Source organism: Macrotis lagotis, chromosome 7, assembly GCF_037893015.1.
Source record: "Macrotis lagotis isolate mMagLag1 chromosome 7, bilby.v1.9.chrom.fasta, whole genome shotgun sequence".
NCBI lineage: Eukaryota > Metazoa > Chordata > Mammalia > Peramelemorphia > Peramelidae > Macrotis > Macrotis lagotis.
The window spans coordinates 18,258,239-18,285,791 of record NC_133664.1 but is presented as its reverse complement, the minus strand read 5'-3'; the positions used below and the strand labels follow the sequence as shown (position 1 = coordinate 18,285,791).

Genomic DNA, 27,553 nt, shown 5'->3' with positions numbered 1-27,553 from the left:
TAGTGAAATGGCAGTGGAATATTGACTAGAGATCTGAACTAGAAAGAAGCAGGAAGACCCCAAATGATCAAATCGTGCTTCTTTTAACTCTTATTAGTTATGAGACTAGTCTCAATTTCCTTATATGAAAAATGGAGGAAATGAGGAGAAGGAGGGGGAGGAGGAGACAGAAAAGGAGAAGATCAGCTATTATTCATTATTTAAACAATAAATGCTATAATCATATAATATATAATTAAGTCATCATATGAATTACCTACTTTATTCTTAGGAATAGAATGCAGACCAAGTCTATGCAGACTAGCATACACAAATAGCGCAGTTAAGTGGATACAGGATTTCTTTACCACTGAAATGTGGTTTAAATTCATTTGACCTTCAATTTTATGCATCTTAATCAACTGGCTATTTCCATCTGAAGACCAAAAAAATTCAAATAGACTTAAGTTTATTATTATCAAGGAAGCGAAATGTGATTGGTTAAAGGAACTGGGAGACAGATTCTTATTCCATTTTTCCCTGGGTTAGTGCAAGGGAAGAGTCCAGTCATTTACCAATTTGGCCACATAGAAGTGATTTCATACCACGGAACCCAGGACTGTAACCAGGTTCTGCTTCTGGGCTGTCTTTACTTCTGTATTAAGATTTTTCAGTCCCTGGTCAGCTGTTATTGAGTTAAGGGGAGATACTCTCATTCCCAAACAAATCAGCTTTATCTTCCTGTCATTGGGTCTGAAATTTGAGCATTATTAACCCATTCTTTTGGTTAAGGAATTAGTGATCACAGCATCCTTATTCTAAAGCTGTAGATTAGCAGCGGAGATGGTCCTACATAGTGTCTCTCCTGTGTTTTAGGCCAGGGTATGCTGAAGATAATTCAAGGAGATCGTTCAAGGATGAGCATTTACACCTTGGAATACAGCAAATGCAACAAATCAGGACTTGATTTATTGTTTTATTAAAAGGCAAACTTTTAAAAGTGATAGAGAAAATGTCAGTTGGATAGATTACTTGCAAACAGGTGTCTTGCTTTTCAAAGTTCTGGTGCTGGGTTTCAGGCAGTGGGACTATAAAAATGAAATTCAAACAATTCCTGTCCTCAAGGAGTTTCTAATCTAATGTGTGAAGACAGAAATAGATACACACAAAAGAGTTTAAATACACTTTGGGGCAAGGGCATTAGCAATGGGGGAAATGATCAAGGAAGGCCTTGGACAAGGGGCACTTCAGCTAAGTCTAAGAAAATGAGATTCTGAGAGACAGAGGTAAGGAGTCTTTGCCAAGGTAAAGGCATTGAGATAGGAGATGGGGCACCATGAATGAGGAATAACAAAAAGGTTATGTTAGCTGATGAAAATCATACTTCCTTTTAGAGTTAAGTAACTGGCATCTAAGGCTGGAAAGGTAGCATGTGACCAGTGTTCAAAGGTCTTTAAATGATAAATAGAGGAGTATGTAGTAGATTTTTAGTTCCTGGAAGTAATAGGGAGCCACTGAGTGAGGAAGTAACATTTTCATTTTAGATGATCTCATTTATATGCCTTAAAAACAGATATTGCAAATTGCCCATTAAAAAAAGATTTGAAAAGAAAAAAAGAAGAAAAAAGATTTGATGTGTTTTTATGACTTTGGAGCTATACATTTCAAGTTGATTTCAAAGCCCTACGAAATGGAAATTAGAGGAGACATAGCAATTTTGCAGTGGTATGGAAGCCCAAGGGTCAGAAGAGCCAAGTTCAAGTGCTGACACACTGATTCCATGACCAAGAAAAAGTCACTTGACCTCTCAAGATTGCCAAGAAAATCTAAGATTGTAAGTTACCTTGGGGTTGCTGATCATATGGGCAAAAGGAGCCTCCACATCAGAGGTTCTTTATTGTAATGAAATCACAAGACGATGAAAATTGAACAAAAAGAAGGAAGAGGTGGGGTGGCAGGGGAGCAGGGGGAGGAAGGGAGAGAGGGAGGGAGGGAGGGAGGGAGAGAGAGAGAGAGAGAGAGAGAGAGAAGAAAGAGAGAAGGAGGAGGAGGAGAAGGAGAGAGAGGAGAGGGAGAGAGAGAGAAGAAGAAGAAGAAGAAGAAGAAGAAGAAGAAGAAGAAGAAGGAGAAGAAGAAGAAAGAAGAGAAGGAGAAGGAGGAAGAAGGAGAAGAAAGAGAGAAGGAGAAGGAGGAAGAAGAAGAGAAGGAGGAGGAGAGAGAGGAGGAAGAGAAGGAGGGAGAGAGAGAGAGGGGAAGAGAAGGAGGAGGAGGAGGAGGAAGAAGAAAAGGAGGAGGAGGAGGAGGAGGGAGGGAGAGAGAGAGAGAGAGAGAGAGAGAGAGAGAGAGAGAGAGAGCGAGCAAGCGCAGTGCTTCCCCCAGATAACGGTTCTGGGCGCCACTTGGCACCTAAAAACGAGGAGGCGAGCTGTCTTGGATGCCCCTTTCAGTCAGACGTCCCTGGGCGCCTCCACCCCGGGCCCGAGGGCACGCCGAGGCTGCAGGGCCCGGGCTCCCCGGGGTGCGGGCTGCGGGGGGCACGTCGCCCAGCCAGCGCCCAGCCTCCTCCCGGGCCGAGCCAGACCTCATGATTCCGCTCTGGCAAAAATCTTGGAAAGTCCGAGCTGTCGGAATTCCAAGCACAAGGCTGCGAGTGAGGCCCTGGCAGCCCCCCACGCTCAGGGCACCCCCCCCTCAGGGCAGCCCCCCACGCTCAGGGCAGCCCCCCCCCCGCGCTCAGAGTAGCCCCCCCCCCAGGGCAGCCCCCCACGCTCAGGGCAGCCCCCCCCCGTGCTCAGAGTAGCCCCCCCCTCAGGGCAGCCCCCCCCAGCTCAGGGCTCCTCCGCTTTGCCAATTGGGGTGACTGGTACGTGGCCCCAAAGCAGCCCCTCCGTGCGTCGCGCCTGCGCACCCGCCCCATCTCGCCCAGGTCCCCAGAGCCTTGGGGGGCTGGGAAGGGAGGTGCTCCCGCCCGACTGCCCCCACTTTGCTTGCTCAGATGCATCTGATTTAGGGCTTTAGAAACGTTAAACAAACATGAAAACAAGCCCCAGGAATGTGTGCGCTGAGCCGGGCTCCAGGAGGGAGGCGGGAGGGAGCCGGGCTGTGTTGGCCTGGTTGCCATGGTTCCCCCAAACAGGGGTGGACACAGAAGGGAGGGAGCGCAGGGGGAGCCGGAGCGGGAGCGCTGGGTAGGTTGGGGCGCTGCATGGGAGCCGAGCCCAGGGCGCCGTCCGGGGGGCAGGCGGTTTTGGTGGCGGTGCCAACGCCTTGGTTCTCTCGGGACGCAGCACGAACCCCAAGAGAGCTAGAACCCGCAGGGACCCCCGAGGTCAGCCAGTCTCCTGCCACCCATTTTTCAGATGAGAAAACTGAGACCCAGGGAGTTTAAATAACTTGGCCCAAGTCACAAAGGTAGGCCGTGTCTGAGGAGGAATTTGAACCCAGGTTCTCTGACTCAAGAGGCAACGCAGCCTTCTGCATCCTCTGTGTACTCTTCTTGGTTAGGGGCCCTACCTCGATGCCATCCCAGATTAAGAGCAAGCATTGTGGAACCTGAGAGGTGCCGGGCAGTCAGGCCCATGCCACCGCCTTCCAGCCTGTGTCTGACTCCTCTTCTCTGACTCCAAGCTCAGCCCAAGAGTCACCTCAGCCTCGAGGCCTCTCTGAAGTCTCCCTTCACATCACCTTGTCTCTCTTTTTGTTTGTTTTGTGCTTAACACACACACTCACACACACTCACAGACACACAACATACAGACAGACACACACACATACCACACACACACACTCATACACACACAGACACTCACAGAGAGACACACAACATACATACACACACGTACCACACACACACTCATACACACATACACTCACCCAGAGACACACAACATACATACATACACGCAGACACACACACTCACACACTCATACACACAGACACACACAGACACTCACACAGAGACACACAACATACATGCATACACACATACCACACACACTCAGACACACAGACACACACATACACTCACCCAGAGACACACAACATACATACATACACACAGACACACACACTCACCCAGAGACACACAACATACATACATATACACAGACACACACACACTCACACACTCATACACACACAGACACACACACTCACACAGAGACACACAACATGCATACATACACACAGACACACACATACCACTCACACTCATACACACAGACACAACATACATACACACACTCACACTCATACATGCAGACACACAACATACATACATGCACACACACATATTCCAAAGTTTTCACCCTTGGCTAAATTTTAACAACTCAGAAGGGACTGTTTTTCCTTTCCCCTTTCCCTCCCTGCCCCTGCCAGCGCCTGGTAAGCAGGAAGTGCTTCCCAAATGTTTGTGGCTCCGTACACAGGATGATCTCTCTGGTGTCTTCATGTGTTCACACAGGTGAAAGTGTTCTGTGGCTGAACCCCTGCTCAGGGGAGGATGCTAAATGGTAGACTGCTTGAGTTTGGGGCTTCAGCCTCCGAGCTGCCCCTGGACTAAGCTGCAGTCATACGGGGACCCCAGGGAGTGAAGGACTGAGGAAGGAGGGCCAAAGGAGGCCAGGTAAGAGAAAGAGAGAAGATTCCAGCTTCCATAGGGACGCCCCTGGGATCAGCCAAGGTGAGATGGGGATTTGTCTCGTTCAGTCATTTCAGTAATGTCCACCTCTATTTGACCTCATTTGGGGTTTTCCCGGGTTACTAGAGTGCTGTGCAGTTCATTTTACAGACAAGAAACTGAGGTAAACAGGATTAAGTGACTTGCCTAGAATTACACAGTGAATAAGAGTCTGAGGGCAGATTTGAACTCAGCTCTCTTTCTGACTCCAGGTCCAGTGCTCTACCACAGAGCTACCCTGAGAGAAGGACAGCAGAATCCAAACAAACAAACAAATAAATAAACAAAAAAGTATGAACAGGATTTCTGAAATGTCTTTCAGATCAAAACTCTGAGTTTATTTACCCTTTCACTGACACCCCCCATTCATTCACTCAGTTCCTGCTTTGAACTAGGTACTTTTGAACTAGTCAAAGGATAGCTATAAGACAATATGTTTCATCTGGAGGTTTCCCTGGGCATTGTAGTGCCTGGGGGGGGGGGTAGAAATACTGAAGTGAGTGGACATTCCACCCCTTCAAATGGTGTTGCACAGTAGCCTGGGAAAGGGAGGAAGCAGGTTCCTCAGATATCACCGCCCTGAGAAAAAGTCACCATTGCCCCACCCTAGTTATGACTCTGGTCCCACAGTTCTGAGTAAGGAAAAACTCACTTATTATTACATGTCACTTATCTTAGGAAATGAGTAATGCTCTACCTTCCACTTTCTAAACAAAACAGAAAGCAAGCAGATTCCAAGAACCATGCAGATCCCTGATAGACCCGATTGACTCTATGCCAAAAGCACAGTTACTTCAACAAGTCGGCCTTCCTTTCTTTAGGAATTCATCCTAAAATTATTGCCTATTTCAGAACCCTCTGTTCTTCCATCTAACATCTGGCATTAGACTGTTTTTTATTACATACTGGCACCTCCTTTACCCAAAGGTGGCACCTCGTTTATACCAACGCTGTATTCAGGAGGACACAAGTTCACATCTGGCATCAGACATTTACCAACTCTGTGACCCTGGGCAAGTCACTTAACCCTAATGGTCTCCAAAAACAAGGGGGGGGGGGAGAAAAAAAGTGAAACTCATAAAATCCTCACACTGGAAGCCATCTTGGGGGCAGGTGACATCAGATGAGAAAACTGAGATCCCCCAGAAAAGTGAATTACTCAACTGAGATCATACAGAGCTCTTTTGGGGTCTTTTGACTGCATACGTGGGGTTTGCTATAATATCCTACAGGAGGTAGAATGGTTGTCGGTAGAATGATCAAATGAGCAAAGCACCTCATTTCCTACAAACACCAAGGTCCAGATGAGCTGATAAGCAATACTGCCAACATATTCTGCTATTTTTCTCTCTTTAATTCTTTCTCCCCTTCCTGTACTTAAAAATGTAGGTCAGGTACCAAATAAATTTTCATTCTAGCAAGTCACATCCTCACCTAATCCACCCACTGAACTTAGGAAGTGGGTGGGAAGGTTATTTGATTGGGAAGACTCTGGATGGACTCTTGGAGGCTTGATGCAGCTCTGAATTCAACACTAATTTAAAGATTTATTTATCCACTTATTTCTGTGATGAAGAAGCCAAGTGGCTGGGAGCTCAGTTTCTGGGTATGTTGGTGTGTTTGTTTCTGAAAGATATGATATAAATTGTAAGCTTTCAGAACTTACACATCACCAGTTTGTGCCAGCTGAAGGAGATGAAAACCACCGAAAGACTAATTCATACACACTAAGTGGAAAGATTCCCTTGTGGGACTAATGCCACAAATAAGGCTATCAAGTTAATTATGGGCAAGGATGCAGATATGGAGTCAGAGGACCTAGGGCTCCTAGATGCAGTGATAAAATGTCCAACCCGGAATTAGGAAGATCCAAGTTCAAATATAATCCCGGGCAAGTCACTTAACCCTGTTTGCTGGGGAAGGAAATGACAAATCTCTCCAGTATCTCTACATGAAAACCCCAAATGGGATTACAAAGAGTCAGGTAAGATTCAAAAATGACCAACTGGACCTGGCTTCAAGTCCTAGCCTTACCTGTTCATGGTGAACAAACGATCTGCTGCTCTGGGTCATGGATGCCTCCTCTATAAAAAGAGGGGATCCGACTAAGTGACCTCAAAGGTTCCTTCCAGTTCTGTCTATGATCCTTTGATCCTTTTTTAAAAAAAACTGTATCTCAGAATATAATTCATCGATTTGGAGGACATGTAAGGACGATAGATTTGGAAACAGGACACCAACACTCATGGACAAAGTGGCTTCAGGGAAAGGACATCTGAGAAGTGCCTTTATCAAAGGCAGCACCTTGAAGAGTTGACCAAGAGACAGGATGATTTCCTACTGTTTTCAGGGCCGAAGGAAGCCCATCTAGTGCCTATTTCAGAACCCTCTGGGCAACACCCCCAAAGCCCTGAGGAAAGGGCCATACAGAGGCCATTCCTAACAATAGCCCACGTGTGACCCTTGAAAAAGGCCTTGAAAATAATGAAATAAGAACTGTGTCGAAATCTGGAATCCATTCCTGTCTCACACAGGAAGAGAATTAGGCATAGAATAACAAAGGCAATGGGGAAAAGAAACCTGGGCAGGCTTTCACTGACGTTCAAGTCATATAAGGATTTTTCTTTTTCTCTTTCTCTCTTTGCTCTCTTTCCTGCTTTCTGTTTCTTCCTTTTTTTCTTATTTCTTTCCTTCTTTCTATTTCTTTTTTCTTTCCTTCTTTCCTTCTTTCTATTTCTTTCTTCCTATTTCTTTCTTTTCTTCTACTTCTTTTTCTTTCCTTTCTTTCTTTCCTCCCTTTTTCTTTCTTTTCTTCCTTCTTTTTCTTTCTTCCTATTTCTTTCTTTCCTTCTTTCTTTTTTCCTTCTTTCCTTTCTTTCCTTCTATTTCTTTTTTCTTCCTATTTCTTCCTTTCCTTCTTTCTATCTATTTGTCTTTCCTTTCTTTCTATTTCTTTTATTCTGTCCTTCTTTCTTTCCTTTCTTCCTTTTTATTCCTGTCTTTCTATTTCTTCCTTTCTTTCTTTTTTTCCCATATTAAAAACAATTTCAGGGGCAGTTAGGTGGCACAGTGGATAGAACACGGGGCCTGGAGTCAGGAGGACCTGAGTTCAAATCCAATCTCAGACACATAATAATTACCTAACTGTGTGACCTTGGACAAGTCACTTAATCCCACTGCCTTGCAAAAACTTAAAAAAACTAAAACCCAATGTCATGAAAATCTTTCATATGTCGATGCTCCTTTGGGATATTTCAGGATTGGCAGATAACTACTAGGTGATCCCATGACCAGCAGGAGGAGAATGAATGGAGAAATAAATTAATTAAGTCAAAAAATCAACTGAGAAGTCATTATTCCCAAACCAAGGGAAGCATAGATTTTAAACCCTTGGTATTGATTTGGTAAAAATGTAAGCTCTGAGGGGGCAGGCCTGTTTCATGAATTATCTGTTTATCACAAGTGCCAACAATAAGTCTGTTTCACCCAATAAAATGCAGCTTCCTTGAAATCAGAGATTTTACAATTTGTCTTTGTAACCAAGTGCCTAGGAAAGTGTTGGGGAGCTAAATGGTCAGTAATTAATTCACCTTCAGAAGGAGTTCTTGCCTTTTTTCTGTCATGAACCCCATTTGAGAATCTAACGAATTATATAGATGCCTTTTCAGAATCATGTTCTTAAATAAGGGCACTACTAAATTTCTGCTAGAATAGTGATTCTTCACCATTCTGGTGTCATGGACAACAGTCTAGTGAAATCCAGAGACTTCTTTACAGAAAAATGTTTTTAAATGGATAAAAGAAAATAGATTATAAATAAAACCAAATCTGTTGAAATCCACTTTATCTGTCTGTCTACCCATCTACCTAGCTTTTTAGTTCGTGGACACCAGATTAAGAACTCCTGACCTAGAGATACAGCCCTACTGAAAAGATATCTAATGCAATGTGGCTACAACATTCTCACAGGACCTAGATTAAAATATATTGAGATATATTTAACAAAATAAATAAAATACAATATAGACAAAGATAACAAGGAACCTTTACAGGCACTATTTTCTATTTGTTTGACATGATGGTTCTAGTGTATTGGATCTTTCTTTTCTGGAGGACACATAGGAGAGAATGGTTAAGGAAAGCCCTGAATCAGCCTATGATCTCTACCATTGGGGATCACAATCCATTCAAGCCTTGATATATGAGAGGGCTGATACCACCATTGTGATTTTCCAAACTCATTGGAAGTAGCAGAGGGCAAACTAGCTTGTCATTTCCCCAAATCTTTGATTATTTATCCCATAAAGAAATTATATTATGTAAAAAGCTCATGGGGTGGGGGGGAGGGGGGAGGGGAGATGAGTAAAAGAGGTTGTTTATCACACAGAGTGCCAAAGAAGGGCATGGCTAGAAATCAAGTACAATGTGGTTGCCTCGAGCTACCCACTTGGCTATTCCTGCATATCCCACATTTCTGATGTTCTGTTTCATTAGCTGCCACCACCCCGGACTCATAACTGCTCAGTCTACAGGGGGACTATGGAACCCCCTTTCTGTTTAAGTTTCCATTCCTCTTGTGCTCTTGAAAGGGAAAAATCACAAAAGGTGACTAAGAAAGGTGGCAAATGAGTAAGATAATGGCAGTTAAGGTCATGATTATTTAATAATAGAACCAGAGGACAGAAATGACCTAGAGAGATTCTTTAATCCAGATTCCAGATCTGTGGTGAACAACAAGGCAAAATTAACTTTCCATGGCTAAGAAATTCATTGACTTGTGACCTTGAATCATTGCAATTCTGGGCAGAAATTAAGGAATAATTTAGTTGCTAAGTGACAACGCCATATGAAATGTTGTTTGAAGAAATGAGTTGGTGATAGGAGTAAGAAGACAATGAAAAGTGCCTTTCCCCTGGGCTAAAGGATTTCTCCACAGTGGAAACCAAATTAGCCCCATCATTGTTGTTTTCCATTGATAGGGACATGCTGACTGGTCATGATTGAAGAGAAGGAATCGCAAGACTTTTAGCCGTTTGTTCGCCCCCCACCAGGTACTCTTGACATGCCATGTGCACAGCAAAAAGGATGGCAGGAGGGACTTCTCTTCTTTGGACCCATAAAGGAAACCAAGTCCTGAGTGATTGCCTGATTGTTACCTCAGACTCTGGGCTAAACGGGAAAAATTGTATGACTATTTGTTTTTGAAGCCAAGCATATACATCTTGATAGTCATGGCATTATTATCTTAGAGTGGAGGGGAAAAAATAAAAATAAAGACGTTGAAATTTCTTCTATTCTTTTTTTATCATTTCCTACAAGTCATTTCTCTCTCCCTCTCCCCATTATTAGTGTTCTCTATTTCCTGAAATTCCTTTGTAAAAACTTTGCAATAACTTTGTACCAGTTTATTTGTGTACATCTTGCCTCTTCCCCATTGAATATCAGCTCCTTGAGGGCAGAATCTATTTTGTTTTGCTTCCGTATTCTCAGTTCCTAGCATACTGCTTCCATATTCCAAATAGACAACGGTGAACCACTTATAAAGTGGATTTGAAATATTAGACATGAATTGTTCTCTATACTGAGATCTATTATTCTATGCCATCAATGCACATATAAAGGATCTAGAGGTGTGATTTTGGGGAAGTTCTCTGATAAGAAAAGAATGTTTGTGAATAAGAAAATTTCTGAGAAAAAGTAATAGAAACCAGAGACATTAGATGGGCTAAAATACTTGTTGTTATATCATCCTTTAGAAAGTCAAAAGTCAGCTAAAATTTGCTTGGGACCAATGAGCAGTTACTAAGGATCCATATATACAATACACTACATGTGATGCCAAGAATAGACTAACAAAAATGGCACATTGTCTGCCCTTAAGGAACTTGAGTTTTATGGATGGTGGCAACAAGCACGCCAGAGAGGAAACGTGATGGGTACAAGACTAACTGAAGTGGGGAGATTATTCTAGTTATCAGAGACAAAGACACAGAGGGAGTTTGGGCAAAGTACAAACAGACTTCTTTGTATGAAGGAGAGTGGTAGATAAAATCAGTCGGGGAAGATCTGGTAAAGCCTAATAACAAACGAAAGTTTGCAATTTACTGTTTGAGCAGCGGAACAACATGATCAGATCTGGCCTGTAGGAATATCTATTGGTCTGGGGCGGCTAGGTGGTGCAGTGGATAAAGCACCGGCCCTGGAGTCAGGAGGACCTGAGTTCAAATCCGGTCTCAGACACTTAATAATTACCTAGCTGTGTGGCCTTTGGCAAGCCACTTAACCCCATTGCCTTGCAAAAAAACCTAAAGAAAAAAAAAAGGAATATCTATTGGTCAGAAGATGGATGAGAGAAAGAAGAAGATGGTTCTCTCTGAAGGGTAGCCATTTTTCTGATAATTCCCTCAAATCCGATGAGAAGAATTGGCTAATCTGCAAAACTGTATTAAATACTGATAACACAAATATGAATAACAATTTCATTTTTTTATTAAGCATCCTTACTGTTCCATTTTTCCCCTTATGAGAAAGACAAAGAGTTAGAAAAAGAAAGAATGAGGAAAGAGAGAGAAAAGGAGGAAAAAGAGAAGAGGCAGGGAGACAGATAAAGACAGACATACAGACAGAGACACAGAGAGAGAGAGACAGAGGAGAGAGAGAGAGAGAGAGAGAGAGAGAGAGAGAGAGAGAGAGAGAGAGAGAAGAGTAAACTATTAGTAGTTTGGTCTCTAAAATAGATGCCAATTTGAACTTGACTCTGCCAACAAGTATTTGGTTTGGCTCTGCATAACTTAGGCTGAACAAACATTTGCCTATTTTAGAAAGATTTACCCAGTTCTATAGCAGGCATTGGTGCCATCTGGCATATCATCATGACTGTGTGGCACAGTCAGGAGAGACCTCTTGACCACGAATTTTTATTTGCCCAAGGTCGCCAACATTCTGGGCTTTGTCACTACTTTGGGTCAATGGGCTACTCAATGAACAAATGCTTTTTTCAGACTGAAAGCTCCCAATTCTGGGATTCCCCAGTTGATCCTGAATTGCGGCTGTCTTTGGATCTCAATTGACTAATTGAACATCCCAGGGAATCCTTGTGGAAAGATCAGCTAAGTACTCAAACTGACCATTAAAAGCTTCAGACTAAACTAGTCCCATATCTAGCCATAAACTCTAGCCAAGCTCATCCCTATTTTCCCAGTGCCTAGAGGCACGATGCTCATGTTCTTATGCCTGGAGAAGCTTCCAAATCTATCCATCAGAAAACTGTATAAACATTTTTAATGACACAGGCAGCCAGGTGGCTCAGTGCATAGAGTGATGCAACTGGAAACAAGAAGAATTGAGTTCAAATCCAGCCTCAGCCCTAACTGTGGAACCCTGGACAAGTCACTTAACCTCTGTTGGTCTTAATCCACAGGAGAAGGAACTAATAAACCACTCCAATATCTTTGCCAAGAAAATTCCTTGGACACATAGGGTCATGAAGATATCAGATAAACCTGAAGGACTGATCGACAACTATAGGATCCATCATTCAATCAATGCACACAAGACACAGGACCTTTTGAGTAACTACAGTAACAAAACACACACATTTTCATCCTGGCTTCTTTCAGTACCTGATTCAAATGCTACATATGCTGCCAAGAGGGACTCCTTGTTCTCCAAAGTCAAGACAGCAGAACACAAGCCGTGGCAGCTCTTTCTAACCAGACCCAATGAAGAACTATAAGCCTACAGTCTAAGAACTATCTAGCCAAGCCAGCTCAAGGAGCTCACCCCTTACATAGTACACCCCGCCCCAACACACCCCAGCAATGAATTCCTGGGCCACAGTAATTCTTGAAGATCATCTCATTTGTTGTAGAAAGATGGCAACCTTCATCTCTGGAGAAAGTAACCAAACTGACAGAACTGATGATGCTTGAAACTGATATTTTAGGAAATCATGGGAAATTTCTTATGATCCTATTTTTTGGGGAGGAAGTAAAGGTTTGTGGGAGATTTAGTTCTGGTCCTTTAAATGTTCATGTTAAATGAGCATACCTACCTTGAGATAATTTTGCATGAGATCAGACTGAATAGAGTTTGGATGAAATATGCTTTTCATTTCTAGTACTTTCTTGGGTGGAAATATCAGGAAAACCACTTTTTAGAAATGAGTTAACATGAGGGAGAAAGTCTGATATCTTTTTTTGCTGTAACCAAACCCATCCACACATACATCTTCCACTGAAGCAAAATAATAACATAGACACAAATCGAAGGCATCCCATGAAAGCTATTTTGGAAATGCTGCCCTTTTCAAAAGTCTCTTTCACCCTTTATGTCTCCCAGTTCTCTGGGGACAATTCCCTTGAAAGTTACAGTAACAAACGTTCTCAAATGTGAACCAATCTGTTGATGGGCCTTGAACAGAAAGACCTATTCATAGGAAACAGAGGAGTCGGGTCACTAACTCTGAGCTGGCAAGCAGCACACCCAAGCAAGGGGCATAAAACAAGGAAGGAGACGCCACTTACCATCTTGGCCTCTGAATGCATTGGCTGGACCTGGGGGGATGCACAGGGATTGTTGAGGTTCGGACCTTGCATGCCCATGATGTTAGAGTTCACAGACATCTGCCTCTCCATCTACAAGAGAGGAAAGCAGCAGAATTAAAAATGAATTCTGAGAATAGCCCTGCAGGCTAGACCCAGAACTGATTGGGATCACTGAACGGACAAGTCTGGGTTGCTTTGAGAACATCTGTTTGGTGGATGACCCACAATACCCACCAGAGGCCCAACTTCAACACTGTTTGATGCCCAGACACAATAGCAAGTCATCCCACTGCACATCATTTTTGCAGAAACCTCCTTAATGGATAAGGGCATAGAGGGTGGTTTCCAAAGGTAAAGCAGTTTATTTTTCTCTAACTCTCAAAGGCTTGCAAAGAGGTAGACAGTGCAGCTATTATACTCTCTTTTTCACAGGTGACAGCCATGAACCTGTAATGAGGGTATGACTTGCCTAAAGTCACACCTATAGAGTATAATATAAAGAGAGTAACTGAACCCATCTCTCCTTACTCAGTTAGCTAGCTATCGCAGTGGATAGAATGTTGGACCCAAACTCAGAAATACCCTTGCCTCAGACATTTTTTTGTCATTTAGTTATTTTTCAGTCAGGGCTTACTCTTGGTGATCCCATTTGGGGTTTTCTTGGCAGAGAAGTTGGAGTGAGTTACCATTTCCTTCTCTAGTTCATTTTACAGATGAGGAAACTGAGGTCAACAGGGTTAAGTGATTTGCCTAGGATCACACAGCTAGTAACTATCTGGAACTGGCTTTAAACTCGGGAAGACAAGTCTTCAGATTTTTAGTCCACAAACATTTACTAGAAGATCAGTTTCTTAACCTTTTTCAGCCTCAATTTTTTTATCTGTTAAATAATGACACCTACCTCTCCTGGCTGTTGTGAAGAAAAAATGAGATAATATATATTAAATATTTTGCCAATCTTAAATGCTTTACAAAAGCTAGTTATGATGGTGGTGGTATAATAATAATAATGGTGATGATTATCATTACAGACTGACAGACTCATGGGTTCAGGCTCAAAGGGACCCCAGGGTCATCTAGTCCAAATACTTCATTTAATAGAGGAGAATATTGGGACCCAGAGAGGGGAAGTCCCTTCTCTAAAATTGCACATGGGTCAGAACTAGGATTCCTACTCCAGTCTTTTGATTTTAAAGCTAATATTCTTTCCATTGTGTCATAACATCCTTGTTTTCCAGAATTTAAGACAGTATCTAACACACAGTAAGTGCATGTTTGTTTGACTACATGACTGACTAGTATTTAGTAGGAGTTTAATAAAGACTCGTTGATGGCTGGCTTAATAGCTCTGTGGAAAGGAAATATGTATGGCGTACTTCTAGGTCAAAGGAGTAATAGTTGGTACCAGACTCGAAGGAAGAAGACCTGGCTCAGGTCCCGGCTCTGCCACTTCCGAACTGTGGGAATCTACCACAATGAGGCCTGTATTCCAAAGGGATCCTATCTATAGTCACCAAAATATCTATAGTGACCTTTTTAGTGGGGGCTAAGAATTGGAGTCAAAGGATGGCCCGTCCATTGGGAAATGGTAAACAAGCTATGATGGTAATGGAATATTATTGTGCTATAAGAGATGACAAGCAGGGTGACAGCAGAAAAACCTGGAAAGACATACATGAACGGATGCAAAGTGACGGCATCAGAAGAATATTGTTCGCAGTAACGGCAATACTGTTTGATGAAGAACAGTGAATGACTTAACTATTCTCAGCAATCTAATAATCCAAGAATATCTCAAAGGACTAATGATGAAACATTTGGAAAAATAGCGGCTGTTGATTGAATACAGACTTCACACTATCTCTTTTTCAGTTTTTTCATTTGAGTCTTCTTATACAAAATGACTAGTATGGAAATATTTTATAAAATTGCACATTATATAATCTATATCTGATATCAGAACTGTTTCAGGGAGGGATGAAAAATAATATTTGAACCTCAAAACTTTAAATAAAATGGCTTTTTATAAAGTACTAATAGAACCCATGGGGACATATCTGATCCTGTAACCTGCTCAATCTAAGTCGGATCTGGAAAGGCCTGAAAGGTGGGTAAGGAAATGCATGCTCAGAGAAGTTTAGGGTCATGCCCAGGTTCACAGAACTAGAATCGGAGGCAATATTTGAACCTAGGTCCTCTTGACTCCAAGCACATCATTGCGGCGTGGTACCTCCTCTACAGAAATAAGAGTAGGGCTCAGGGACTTTTAGGAGTGAGGGCAAGGAAGAATTAGGGGGAAAAGCAAATCAAGGAAGGGTGGTGAACTTGGATAGAAGCCTGGAAAGGTGAGCCCATGCTCCTCTATACTTTCCACATCTGCTGGCTAAACAACCTCTCCTTGGCAGTCAGTGGATGGTGGCAACCAGGACTGTCAGGGCTGTGGTAAATAGTAATGCAATGGGAGGCAGCTTGGTATAGTGGGCAAAGTATTGCTGTTTGGAGTCAGGGATACAAATTCCAGTTCAGAGATTCAGAACTTGTGTGACCTTGGACAGGCAAGTCACAGCGTCTCTGGAACTCAGTTTCCATATATAAACAATCAACCAACCAATATTTATTACGTACTTACTCTTTGTTAGGCACTAGGAATATAAAAAGTGGCAAAAGTCAGTCCCTGTCCTCAAGAAGTTTACAGTCTATTGTTGGGGTGGGGGAGGAGAGGACAACATGTAAACCAATAATTACAAAGCAAGCTACATTTAGGACAGACCAAAGATAGTTAAAAGAGGAAAACACTAGGTTAAGAGGGGTCAGGAAGGCTTCCTGTAGAGGAAGGGATTTTACCTGGGACTTCAAGGAAGCCAGGAGGTCATAATCACAGTGGAGGAGAGAGAATTTTCCATTCATGGGGGACAGCCAAAGAAAATGCCAAAGCAACTCATAAACTTGCAAACAGATGAATGTTGGAAACTATCTTTGCATGTAATTGGAAAAATAAAATAAAATTTCAATAAAAAAAGAAAGAAAAGTCAGAGACAAGAGATGGAGTACCTGTGACCAATAGGACAATGTCACTGGATCAAAGGGCATGTGTCCATTAGTAAGGTATGAGAAGATTGGAGAATTAGGAGGGTGGAGAAGTTAGGAAGGACTTTGAATATGAGAGGTGGACCTATCTGGGCATCTAAATATTTTTGATTTTTGATCAGTAAATTGATTTTTCCCCTAGGAGGTAAGCTATGGGGGTAGGGCAGGAAACTCCACAATGGCACCTGGGCAACTACTACTGTAGGTGACTTGCTGCTGGAGTTAGATTATACCTGTTCTGAGCAGCTGACTTCTGAATTCTCAGAAGAACTGGGAATTTCTACAGAGCGGTGGGTAGAGTAGGCAAATGGGAAACTGTAACAAGTGAAGGGTAGGTATAGTTATGGCGAACAGCCCTATGATTGGGTACTAAAGGAAGGCTGAAATATGATGTAAATTCAACTCTTGAGTTAACCCATTTTGCACGATTAATCCATTTTGACAGACAGAGGAATTGAGGAAAGCAAGGTATTCTAAGCAATAGGGATTCTATATTGCAGTGAGGACGAGGGAAGGTACAATGGACAACATGCAGCTTTGTGCCAAAACATGAAAGTCGTTTATGTTCTGACCATTTTGGAGAGATAGTTTGATCTCATGGAAAGAGTGATGGAATTGGAGTCAAAAAGGATTAGATTCAAATTCCACCAGCTGAAGCTGATTAGTCATTTTACCTCAAACCTAACCTGGGCAGCTTTCTTAGACTTAGCTACCAAGTCATGGTGGTGATGGAGGAGGTGGAGGAGTTCTATCACAGAACCTTGATATAGGAGTGAAACCTAGGGACCCCTTCTTAAAATAAAGAATACATCGAATGACAAAAAACCCAATGAAACAGAAATACAGTTATTAAAAAAAGGGGGAACACCAAGTTCATGGACCTCAAGTTAAGATATAAGGAAAACTGTGGAAGTCATGGAACAAACAAGGAATTGGAGAAACCACAATGAAACAGAAACCCTTACTGGCATCAGGACTGCTGAAGAGCCGGGCATAGTAGGGTTCGGCAGGGTCCCTGGCATAGAGGCTGGCATGGGCTGTCTCTGTCTGTTGTGAAGGTGCAGTAGTGACGATAGAGAGCCTGGGACAGGCCTGGGAAGGAAAGAAGAAGTTGCCATCATTCTCAGTCTTAAGTACACCTGGACTGGACTCCCATGTCTAAGGGAGTCAATTCACCAATATAGTATATATGTCAACAAGGACCTTGGGGGAAATAATAATCATATATTCCAGCAATCAATTACTCAATAAACATTTATTAAGCATTAACCACGTTCTAGACATTGTGTTCAACACTGGTGATACAAAAAGAGACTAATGATACAGACTAACGGAGGAGCCAATCAAACTCTATGCAGGGTAAACAGAATAAACACCATCGAGTTTGCATTCATATACTGCTTTGAAATTCAAAAAACACAATAAAGCAATCTCAACTAGTATTTTTGCTGATTCACTAGAATTGATCAAGTGAATTAGCAGAAAATAGGAATATTTACCTCCTTTTTATGAGTTTTAATTTCATTACTTTTGCTGAAATTTCTAGAACTTTATAAATTAATAACAGGAGGAAAAAAGAAAAACAACTAATAGGCATTATCTTATTTCATCCCAAGTAAAATTCTATGATGAAGCTTGGTTTTTTTTTTTACTCTAAGGAAGCATTAGGACACTGTCATGGAGTCAGGAAAACCTGGGTTCAAACCAGAAAGGATATGGGCTCAAAATTTTTGTCACACAAATGCTGAAGAAAATGTGGGAAAGTTGGGATACTAATGCATTGTTGGTGGAGTTGTAAACGGATCTAACCTTTCTGGAACAATTTAGAACTGTAGCCAATGGGCTATAAAACTGTGTGTACCCTTTGGCCCAGTAATATCACTACTAAATCTGAATCCCAAAAAGATCATTAAAAAAGGGAAAAAGTCACATGTGTACAAGAATATTCATAGAAGCTCTTTTTTGTGGTGGTAAAGAATTAGAAATTGAGGGTTTGCCCATTTATTAGGGAACTGAACAACTGGGACTGAACAAGCTCTGGTAAATGATTTTGAGGGAATACTATTGAGCTATAAGAGATGATGAGCAACTGGTTTTAGAAAAACATGGGAAGACTTAAATGAACTGATGTAAAGTGAAGTGAATAGAATCAGGAGAATCTTGTTACACCTGGACTGGAAATTTCATGTCCAAGAGAGCCAGTTCACCAATATAGCATGCATGTCAACGAGGATCTTGGGGGGAAAATAATCATATTTTCCATCAATAAAATGAATGATGATCTACTATGGATGACTTAGCCAATCTCAGCAATACAATGATACAAAACAACTCCGAAGGATTCATGATGAAACATGCTATCTGCCTCCAGAGAGAACTAATAAATTTGAGTACAGAATGAAAGCTACTTCTCTTTACTTTCTTTATCTGTATGTGTTTTCTTGTACAGCATGGTTAATATGAAAATATTCATACATGTAATCTATATCAAATTACTTGCCTTTTTAAGAGGTGGGGAAGGGGCAGGATGGAAGGAGAAATTTAGAACTTGAAATTTTTTTTTAAAACTTTATGTTAATTTTTCTTTACATGTAATTGGGAAAAATTTAACTAACTAAATAAAAATATATTTAAATGTTGAAAAAAGAATTCTAACAATTACTACATGTGTGAACTTGGCCAAGTTGCTTAAGATCACAGGAACCCAGATAGATTTAGAGCATGAAGAAAAGTCAGAGACCAGTCAAATTCTTTCATTTTATAGATGAGGAAACTGAAGCCTAAGGGATTTGAATCCAGACCCTTGGACTCCAAAAGCAGCACCTTTTTGCTGTATCAAGTTATCTCCAATCTTACCTTTTTCCTTCTTCCTTTCTCCCCTGTAAAATGGAGGAGGCTGAATGAGAAGACCCCATGGGTTTTCCCTGCTCTAAATATTTCTATCTAGGGACCTACACTGGAATATGACCGTCTGTGCATTCTTCTGCATTGTGTTTTTTCAAGTCTAGAAACAACTTGTGCAATTCCTCTCCTGGAAGGTGGTCTTGTTGTGGGCAGCCCCTCACTCTCTGCAGGGCAGACTTCATCTGCTAGGTTACAATAGCTGGAGCCTCTTGCTTGGGATGAGAAGACAAACAGAAAGTCTCCAATCCCAGCATCTCCCAAACCAAGGTCCAAAGGCAACTCCACCAATGGTCTCCCAGGCCTTCACAGGGAAAGTCCAGATTCTAGGCCCCCATTAGAACTCAGCCATTTCATAATAACTCAAGGTGTTAGGCTGCTTAATAGAAACACTCTGATTTTTGGTCTGACCCAGAGGACTTGTGCAAGCCATCCTCTGGGGAGCCTAAAGTCTGAGCTTTGCTGTAGCACAGAAAGAAGAAAAAAAAATACTCTTAAATGGATTTAATGAGTCAGGGAACATGGGACTGAGAGAAAAGGAAACTATTTGTGTTTATAAAAAAATGGCAAATAAGCTAATTCCTTTTTTTTGTCCGCCCCCCCCCCCTTTGGTGTGTCTCAGCTCTGGGGATCTGTATAAAGGCTTAAAAAAATGCAAACATCTCACAACATTCCAGGTGGCTTATTGGTGATAACTTTGCGTTTTGTCCTTAGAACATAAAATTTCATTTATTTCTGACTTCCTTGCTTTTTCATAAAACTATCTCCAATTACAGACATTTCATTGGCTGACTTTTTCTCCAGCTTTCTTCAAGTCCCAGACAAAAATCTCATCTTCTATAAAAATCTTTTCCTGATCCTTGTTCATTCTATTGATTATTTCTAATTATCCTGTATATATCTTCTTTGTACATAGTTGTTTGTATGTTGTTTCCCCCATTAGTACAAAAATTAACTGTTAGAATTTTCTATGAAGCCTGAACACATTAAAATATGGTTTTAAAACACTCAGAAATTGTGGCTATTTGTCCAGTAGGATGGACAAATCCTCCTTAAGAATTCTTTTGTATCCTCAGTTCAATGTCTGACCCACATTAAGCTGTTTGTTGTATTGGGAAGTTATAGGGAGGCCAAAATAGGGACAAGAATCCATCTTCCCTCTCTGGTTCTTATAGCCTCACACTCCAAGAGGAGACTACATTTTCCACTTTCTTTGCCAGAAATGATCAAAAGACTCCTTTAGAAATTATCGCTGACCATCACAGACACATCTATGCTGGACTATTAATTACAAATGTGCATTGATCGAGAGACATGTATGTCGATTTCTTTAACTTTTCTAAATGTTTGTATGTACAGAGTCATGAAATACATATGGGAAACCAAGAAGAGGAAATCCAGATATTCATCAGAGAATCAACATGGTGAAACAGAAAGTGTGTTCCTGGGTTCAAATCCTTTATAATCCACATAATCCCTTCCTAACCATGGGGAAAAGTTAACCTTTCTGAGTCAGGAAGCTAAAGATGGGTTGAAATCTGCATAGGCAGAGGGAGCGCCCACATCTGGAAGACCTTGAAAGAAGGGGCACCTTGTCCAGTCCTTTCCTTTTAATAGTAGAGGAAACTGAAGCCTGGGGAGTTTATGACTTGTCTAAGATCAAACAAGTATGATCTAATCCAAAAGTGAGATTTGAACTCGCGTCTTCTGATTCGGAAACATTCTTTTCTTTAGGACAATTTACTCTTTCTTTAATCATTCCAGAAATTTTAAAAAGGTTTAGTTTAGACCTTGAAGTAACCTTCATTAAATCCAATCCCGTAATTATACAGATTGGGAGGCTGAGACTAAGACAAAGGTAGTCAGTAAATGGTAGAGCTGAGATTGAAATCTGGGTCCTCTAACTTCATTTGTATTATTCTTTGCCCTGGACCATGCCGGGACAGTTGGGACACTAACTATCATCATACAGAAGGGTAAAAGTCATCTCTGGGGCCCCTCATTTTTTTAAAATTTCTATTAATCCCATACATTAGCACTCCAAATGGGTGAATTTTATTTTTGGATGTGGTTTGTGTTTTAAAAAATGTAAGCAGAAATTTTAAACTAGCACTTTCCACTATTAAAGATAATTTCGATGTTATGAAATATCAGAGCAGCTCCTTTGTTTTCTGGATTCATGGCTTAATCTGGCATCCAAAAGACATGTGTTCAAGTCTTGCCTTTGACATCCGATACGTAGAACAGCTCTGTGACCCTGGACAAGACACTCCTCAGTGTCCCAGGCAACTCTCCAAGATGAAGTTACAAGGAGTTTCCATACTGATAAAATTATAGACCTCCCTGCCCCCTGAAATTAGATTATAAGTGGAGAATTGAGGCAATTATCAGGATAAATCAGCCCATAAAACACTTTTGCCTGAAATATCCAGATAATTGAGGCAAAAGTGGTTTGGGGGTCAGAATTATGGGAGTAATTGCTTTAATTCTCCACTTCCCTTTGTATATGCAGACATCACCATAATTGTTATGATAATATATTGCACTCATGATGGTTTAAACCTTTCAGGTCAACCGAGAGTAGGGCGGTGGATATTATTTCCCTCATTATTCAGACATGGAAATTGAAACTCCAAGACTTGGTGTCTTTGTGCCATCCAAGGCAGTGAATGACAGCCCAGAACCAGCCTCAGACTTCACAGGCTGCTTCCCCACCTGAAAGTGGAGCAGGGAGAGATACTTGTGCTAAAGCTCAGGGAAAATAAACTTTTCACTAAGTATTTCACATGTTCTCATTCTTTTTTTGTTTTTTTTTTTCATTTTTGAATTTTTCTTTTTGTTTGTTTTTGTTTTTGTTTTTTGTCCAGAACCCCTCTAAAATTCTGAGGAAGCCCAAGGAGCCCTGCTTAGGATGATGGTTTTCAAAAGCATAAAATAAAATACCGAGGATTACCAAGGAAACAGATGATATTAAAATCATTATCAAAATACTAAATTAAAAAAGCTAACAGACTCCAGATTAAGAATCCCTAGAAGATTGCCATCTTTATTCCCAAGATTTTTTAAAGAGCTATTTCTAGAGTAAAGCTAGGATGTCTCAGTAAAACTAAGATAAGAGATCATGAATCCATTTCAAATGATATCCCTCCTCCTCCTCCTCCTCCCCTCCCTTTTAAAAAACTTATAAATCATGCAGAATGAAGACTCTGAAAAGAAGAATGTGGAATTGTAGCAGTTGTGAAAACAAAGAACCAACAGTCTTTTGTTCTTTCTTTCTTTCCATTCTGCTTTCTTTTCTTTTTCTCTCTCTTCCTTTCCTTCTCACCCCTTTCTACCTGTTTCCTTTCTTTTCTTTTTTCCTTTCAATTTTCTCCTTGCTCCCTCTTCCCTCTCTTCTCTTACCTTCCTTTCCCCTTCTCTCATTCTCTCTCTCTCTCTCTCTCTCTCTCTCTCTCTCTCTCTCTCTCTCTCTCTCTCTCTCTCTCTCTCCCCCTCCCTCCCTCATTTTTCCTATCTCTCTTTCCTCATCTTTCCCTTGCTCTGCTCTTTCTTCCTCCTTTTCCTCTGTTCTGCCTCTTTTCTCTTCTCTTCTTTCACTTTGTGTCCTTCCTTTCCTCTGACTCTTTCATTTTCATTCTTCTCCCTTTTCTCTCTCCTTTTCCTCTTTCCTTCTCTCTTCTTTCACTTTCTTTCTTTCTGTCCTCCCTTTCCTTGTCCTCTGCCCTCTCAAATTCATTCTTTTCCTTTCCCTCTCCTTTTCCTCTGTTCTGTCTCTTTCCTCCTCCCCTTACATTTTCTTTCTTTCTGTGTCCTCCCTTTCCTTGTCCTCTGTCCTCTCTTTCATTCTCAATCTTCTCCTTTTCCTGCATTGTCTCTTTCCTTCTCCCTTCTTCCATTTTCTCTTTCTTTTTGTATCCTCTTCCCTTTTCATGCTTCTCCCCTTTTCTCTCCTTTTCCTCTTTTCTGTCTCTTTCCTCCTCTCAACTTTCACTTTCTTTCTTTCTGTGTCCTCCCTTTCCAGGTCCTTGTCCTCTCTTTCATTCCCATTCTCCTTTCTATCTCTCCTCTTTTGTGTTTCTTCCCTTCTCTCTTTCTCCTTCCATTCTGCTCCTCCCCCCACCCCTCCTTCATCCCTCTTTCTCTCCCTTTTTCTAGTGTGGGCTTGTCGCCATGAACTAATAATTCCAGACTGTGAGGAAGCTGATCCTCTCTTTTTAATAACCATGTTGCCTGAGGCAGAGTTGCTCACGGTTGTTGGGGCAAGGAATGAGGGAAGGTGTGTGAGTTCAGAGTGGATTCTTCAATGACTGTGGGGGCTCCCCTTGGACTGAGACTTTTCCAAACGGACACATTATTCCTCTTTATACACTTGGATAAACACACTGCTTAGGGCTGGGATCCATGGAAGCTTTTCTTTCAATTAAAATGTCAAAGATGACAGACTATTTTTGCCATCTTCAACAGAAGGCAAAGGACGACAGCAAACCTTCTCATGTCCCCACCCCCTCCTATATCCCCCCCCCCCAGGTGGGGGTGCCTGCAAAGTCAGATTGAGTCTGCTCTTGTTCCTTGATGTTTGATGGGATAGAGACCGACTCTAAAGCCTCAGATGCAGACCCAGAAGGGACCTCAGAGGTCCTTTAGACCAATGCCCCCACTTTACAGAGGAGGAACTGAGGGCCAAGGCAACTGACTTGCCCGATCTCACAGAACTTCGGGACCAAGACGTGGGCGATTTGACTGGTGAGGTGCAAGAGGTAGCTTTTTGTAATGGAAAGAGCCCTGGGTCTGGGGTCAAAAGTCCTGAGTTTGAATTTGTCTTTTTCTCTTACTAGCTGCATGTTCTAGGGTAAGCTACTTCCTTTGGTTGGCCTCAGTTTTCCTATCTCTAAAATGAAGGGAGTGGGACTCAAGGACCTCTGGGGTCCCTTCCAGCTCTCAATGCTAGGATCAACCATCTATGCCTTAGAGAGTTCTCACTCTCAAGGCCCCAAGGGATGCCCTGAGACGCAAGAGAGAGCACCAGACTGACTGGAGTGGCTTTGGTAAAAACCCACAGGCACGTGGTCAGCATGGGAAAAACAATAAATAATAAAACTAATTGAGCCTACCAGAAAGCAGGGAGAACAATGCCAGAATCAAGAGTGAGCCATAAACATTTCAGAAATCTTGGCAATAAGGAGACATAAGAAATCTAAGCAGGGAGGCCAGGGTAGAAGTCAACAGACTTGACCAACCATGGCAAAGCACCCCATCTGGGACTCAGTTTCCTGATCTATAAAGTTAAGGGATCAGAACAGACAACATTTAAAATGCCATGGCACAGGATAGGAACTCTTTGATTGTCTAGTTGGGGCCAGATATAGAACCAGCTGAAAGGAAATTGGACAAGAACTGAGAAAAAGAAAATGAACCCAGTCAACACAGTGGCTATTTTCAGTGACACGGGGTCCATAAAAGTTAATCTAAATAAGTCTCCTCTCCTAGGAGAAGGTAATACTGGGACCAAGATTTTTCTTAAATAATAGCATAATCTGTGAATACAATTAATAGAATTTTATACAACACTGGCAATCATATCAGTTCACACAAATTTGGGGGGAATGTTAATTGGGTCAAAAGAATCAGATTTGGATTCTACCTCTTTGAAACCCTGAGAAAGTCATTGTCTGGACTTCAGTTGGCTTATCTGGAAAACTGTCAAGGTGAGACTAAATGATCTTTAATTTCTATTTTAGCTCTAAATCTTTGATCCTCTGAAATATTCCCAGGCTTCTTTCATTCTGAATTTTGCTTTCTCTCTAGGGGTTAGTGCCTCTGAGATGGCATGTACAATGGAATGTGGTTGTTTGTATGTTTGTATGTTGCTTCCCCCTTGAGAATGAGAGCTCCCTGAGGGCAGGAATGGTCTTTCCTTTGTATATCCAAGGCTCACAGCACAGAATAATGGCTTGTTGAATGACTTACTTATATGCATTAGACCCTCTGAATACGAAGACAAAAGTCTCTGTCCTGAAGAACTTGCCATTTTATACAGTTTTCATTTGAGACAATAAATACCCTGACAAGTAATGCAAACATAAGTTTAAAAGAATTGTGTGTGTATGCACGCATGTGTGTTTAAGAGAGAGGTAGAGACAAAGAGAGAAGAGAAAGATAGACACACAGAGAGACAGAAAGACAGAGTGTGTGTGTGTGTGTGTGTGTGTGTGTGTGTGTGTGTGTGTGTGAGAGAGAGAGAGAGAGAGAGAGAGAGAGAGAGAAAGAGAGAGAGAGTGAGTGAGTGAGTGTTGATGGGGGCCACTAACAACTAACAAATTGAGAAAGACTTTAGGGAGGGTTAGTGGCATCTGAGCTCAGAACTAGAGTGACCAGGGATCCTTTTAAGAAGAGGTCAGGAAGGGCACAGGCCATGCCCAAGCTTCCCCCCAAAGAGGAAAGAGTTTTTGGACTATGTATGTTCTGAATATATATCCATGTAAAGAGACAGAGACTTCATTTGGATGTTCTTAAGGGAAGAATTATAGCCTGACTTGCCAAACGAGTTTCTGTCAGGGGCCGGGAAAGGGGAGTCTAAACCCCTAAATCTTCAGAGGAAGCAACAAGCAAAAAGAGAGAATGGCTTTTGCTTTTCCCTTCCCCCCAGGAATGGGCTTTTAAAAATTCTGTTTCTCCTGAAAAGGAAATGACCATCAGAGATCTTGGGTGCAACATGAGCTGGGGGGGGGGGGGACTTCTTTTAGTGTCTTCACAATAGTATGTTATGAAACAACAGAAAATGATAGAATGCTCCCAATTCCACAATCAAGATGAAATGGCTTAAACTTGGCAGATTAAAGATTACCACTTTGAGGATTAATTCTAGAAACTCAATCTAAAAATAATCCAATATAATAACCTAAAATACAAACCCTGCCAACTTTCTATTATTTATAATTAGTAATTATCAGAGAGGTAACATGGCCAAGAGAATAGGGAGCCAGTCTTGGAGTCAGCCCAGGTTCAAGCCCTTGCTTCTAACCCATCCTAGTTGTGTGAGCCTGAGCAAGTCCTTAGCCACTCAATGCCCCAATCTCAAAGGCAGGTCATATGTATACTAAGTGCCAGTATGCATAGGTACAGGGATTTTCCATACTGGGGGTTGCCTACACCAAGGACAGCACATAAAACAATAATCATCACCCTCAATAATGACTAACACTGACAAGAAACTGTGCAAAACACTTTTCATACAATATTTGATTTGATAATTAAAATATTATAGTTTTGTTATTAAGGAAACTGAAGCTCAATAGAATTAAGTGACTTGCCCAAGGTCAATAGGCAGCATGATAACAGTCCAAAGAATAGGGGATTTGGAGTTAGAATCCTTTAGGTCCTAATTTTGGTTCTGCTCTGTGACACTGGAAAAGTTTCTCCAATCCTCTGACTTTTCAGTTCTTCATCAGTACTTTGTGGAGTTTGATTCTAAGGTCCCTTCCAGGTCTAAAATAGGCTCCAATGAAGTGTCAAAGGATTTGAACCCAGGTCTTCCTGATTCCAAGGTAGGTACATGGTCTACTGTGAAGCTACTAAGAAATAGGTCATGTTCAAGCCCAAGTCCCTGGATGGAGCCAAATTAGCATTCATAGCATTGTTTTTGTAGTTCAATTATCTCAGATGTCTCCAAATCTTTTATGATTCCATTTGGAATTTTTTTTTTGACTGAGACACTGGAGTGATTTGTCATTTCCTTCTCCATCTCATTTTTTGATGAGGAAACTGAGGCAAATAGGGTTAAATGACTTACCCAGTCACACAACTAGAAAGTGTCTGAGGTCAGATTTGAACTCTAGTGAAAGAAGCTTTGCAAAACTCCAAAAAAAAAGTCTCAGTTTTTCAGGGTCTTGTTTTCACAAATTTTTAAAAAATGAGTTATCTGAAGAAACAAGTTCTCTAAAAAGAGACAAAAATACTTGAGAAAGAATAAAGAAGCTATCACCATAGACTTCTAGAAACATATTCTTTAAAGCACCTCAAAGTACTACTGCCAGAGCTTTTCACCTCTTCATCTGAATATTCATGTTTCCCACATTTTATCCACAAAAAGTAGAGGGGGTAAGTATTGTGACTGAGGACACGTAAGTTGGATTGAAAAACTCCACAATCCTCCATGTAATTTGAGCTGTCTTGAGGGTCCAGGCAATTTTCATAGTACATAATTATACATACATACATGGAGATATAGATTGAAAGAAGCTGAACAAAGAGGAAGAAAGTAGAAGGAAAGGAAGAGGATGAAAAAAGAAAAGAGAGCTCTTCATTTCCTTCTAAAATATTTCTTTTCCTTTCCCTCTCCCTTGTTTTCAGCTCTTCCCCACC

At 41.4% G+C, this 27,553-nt stretch overlaps 1 protein-coding gene across 3 annotated transcripts in view; it reads right to left on the bottom strand.

Annotated features, from left to right (window-relative positions):
* The window catches only part of CREB5 (cAMP responsive element binding protein 5), a 495,825-nt gene that overhangs the window by 114,250 nt on the left and 354,022 nt on the right, over window positions 1–27,553 (bottom strand). For all 3 annotated transcript variants that reach the window (XM_074195556.1, XM_074195557.1, XM_074195558.1), the window contains 2 exons: window positions 17,257–17,383; window positions 13,184–13,294 (listed from right to left, as the gene is read on the bottom strand). In XM_074195556.1, the coding sequence (XP_074051657.1) occupies window positions 13,184–13,294; window positions 17,257–17,383 (238 nt within the window). The remainder of the gene's footprint in view (window positions 1–13,183; window positions 13,295–17,256; window positions 17,384–27,553) is intronic.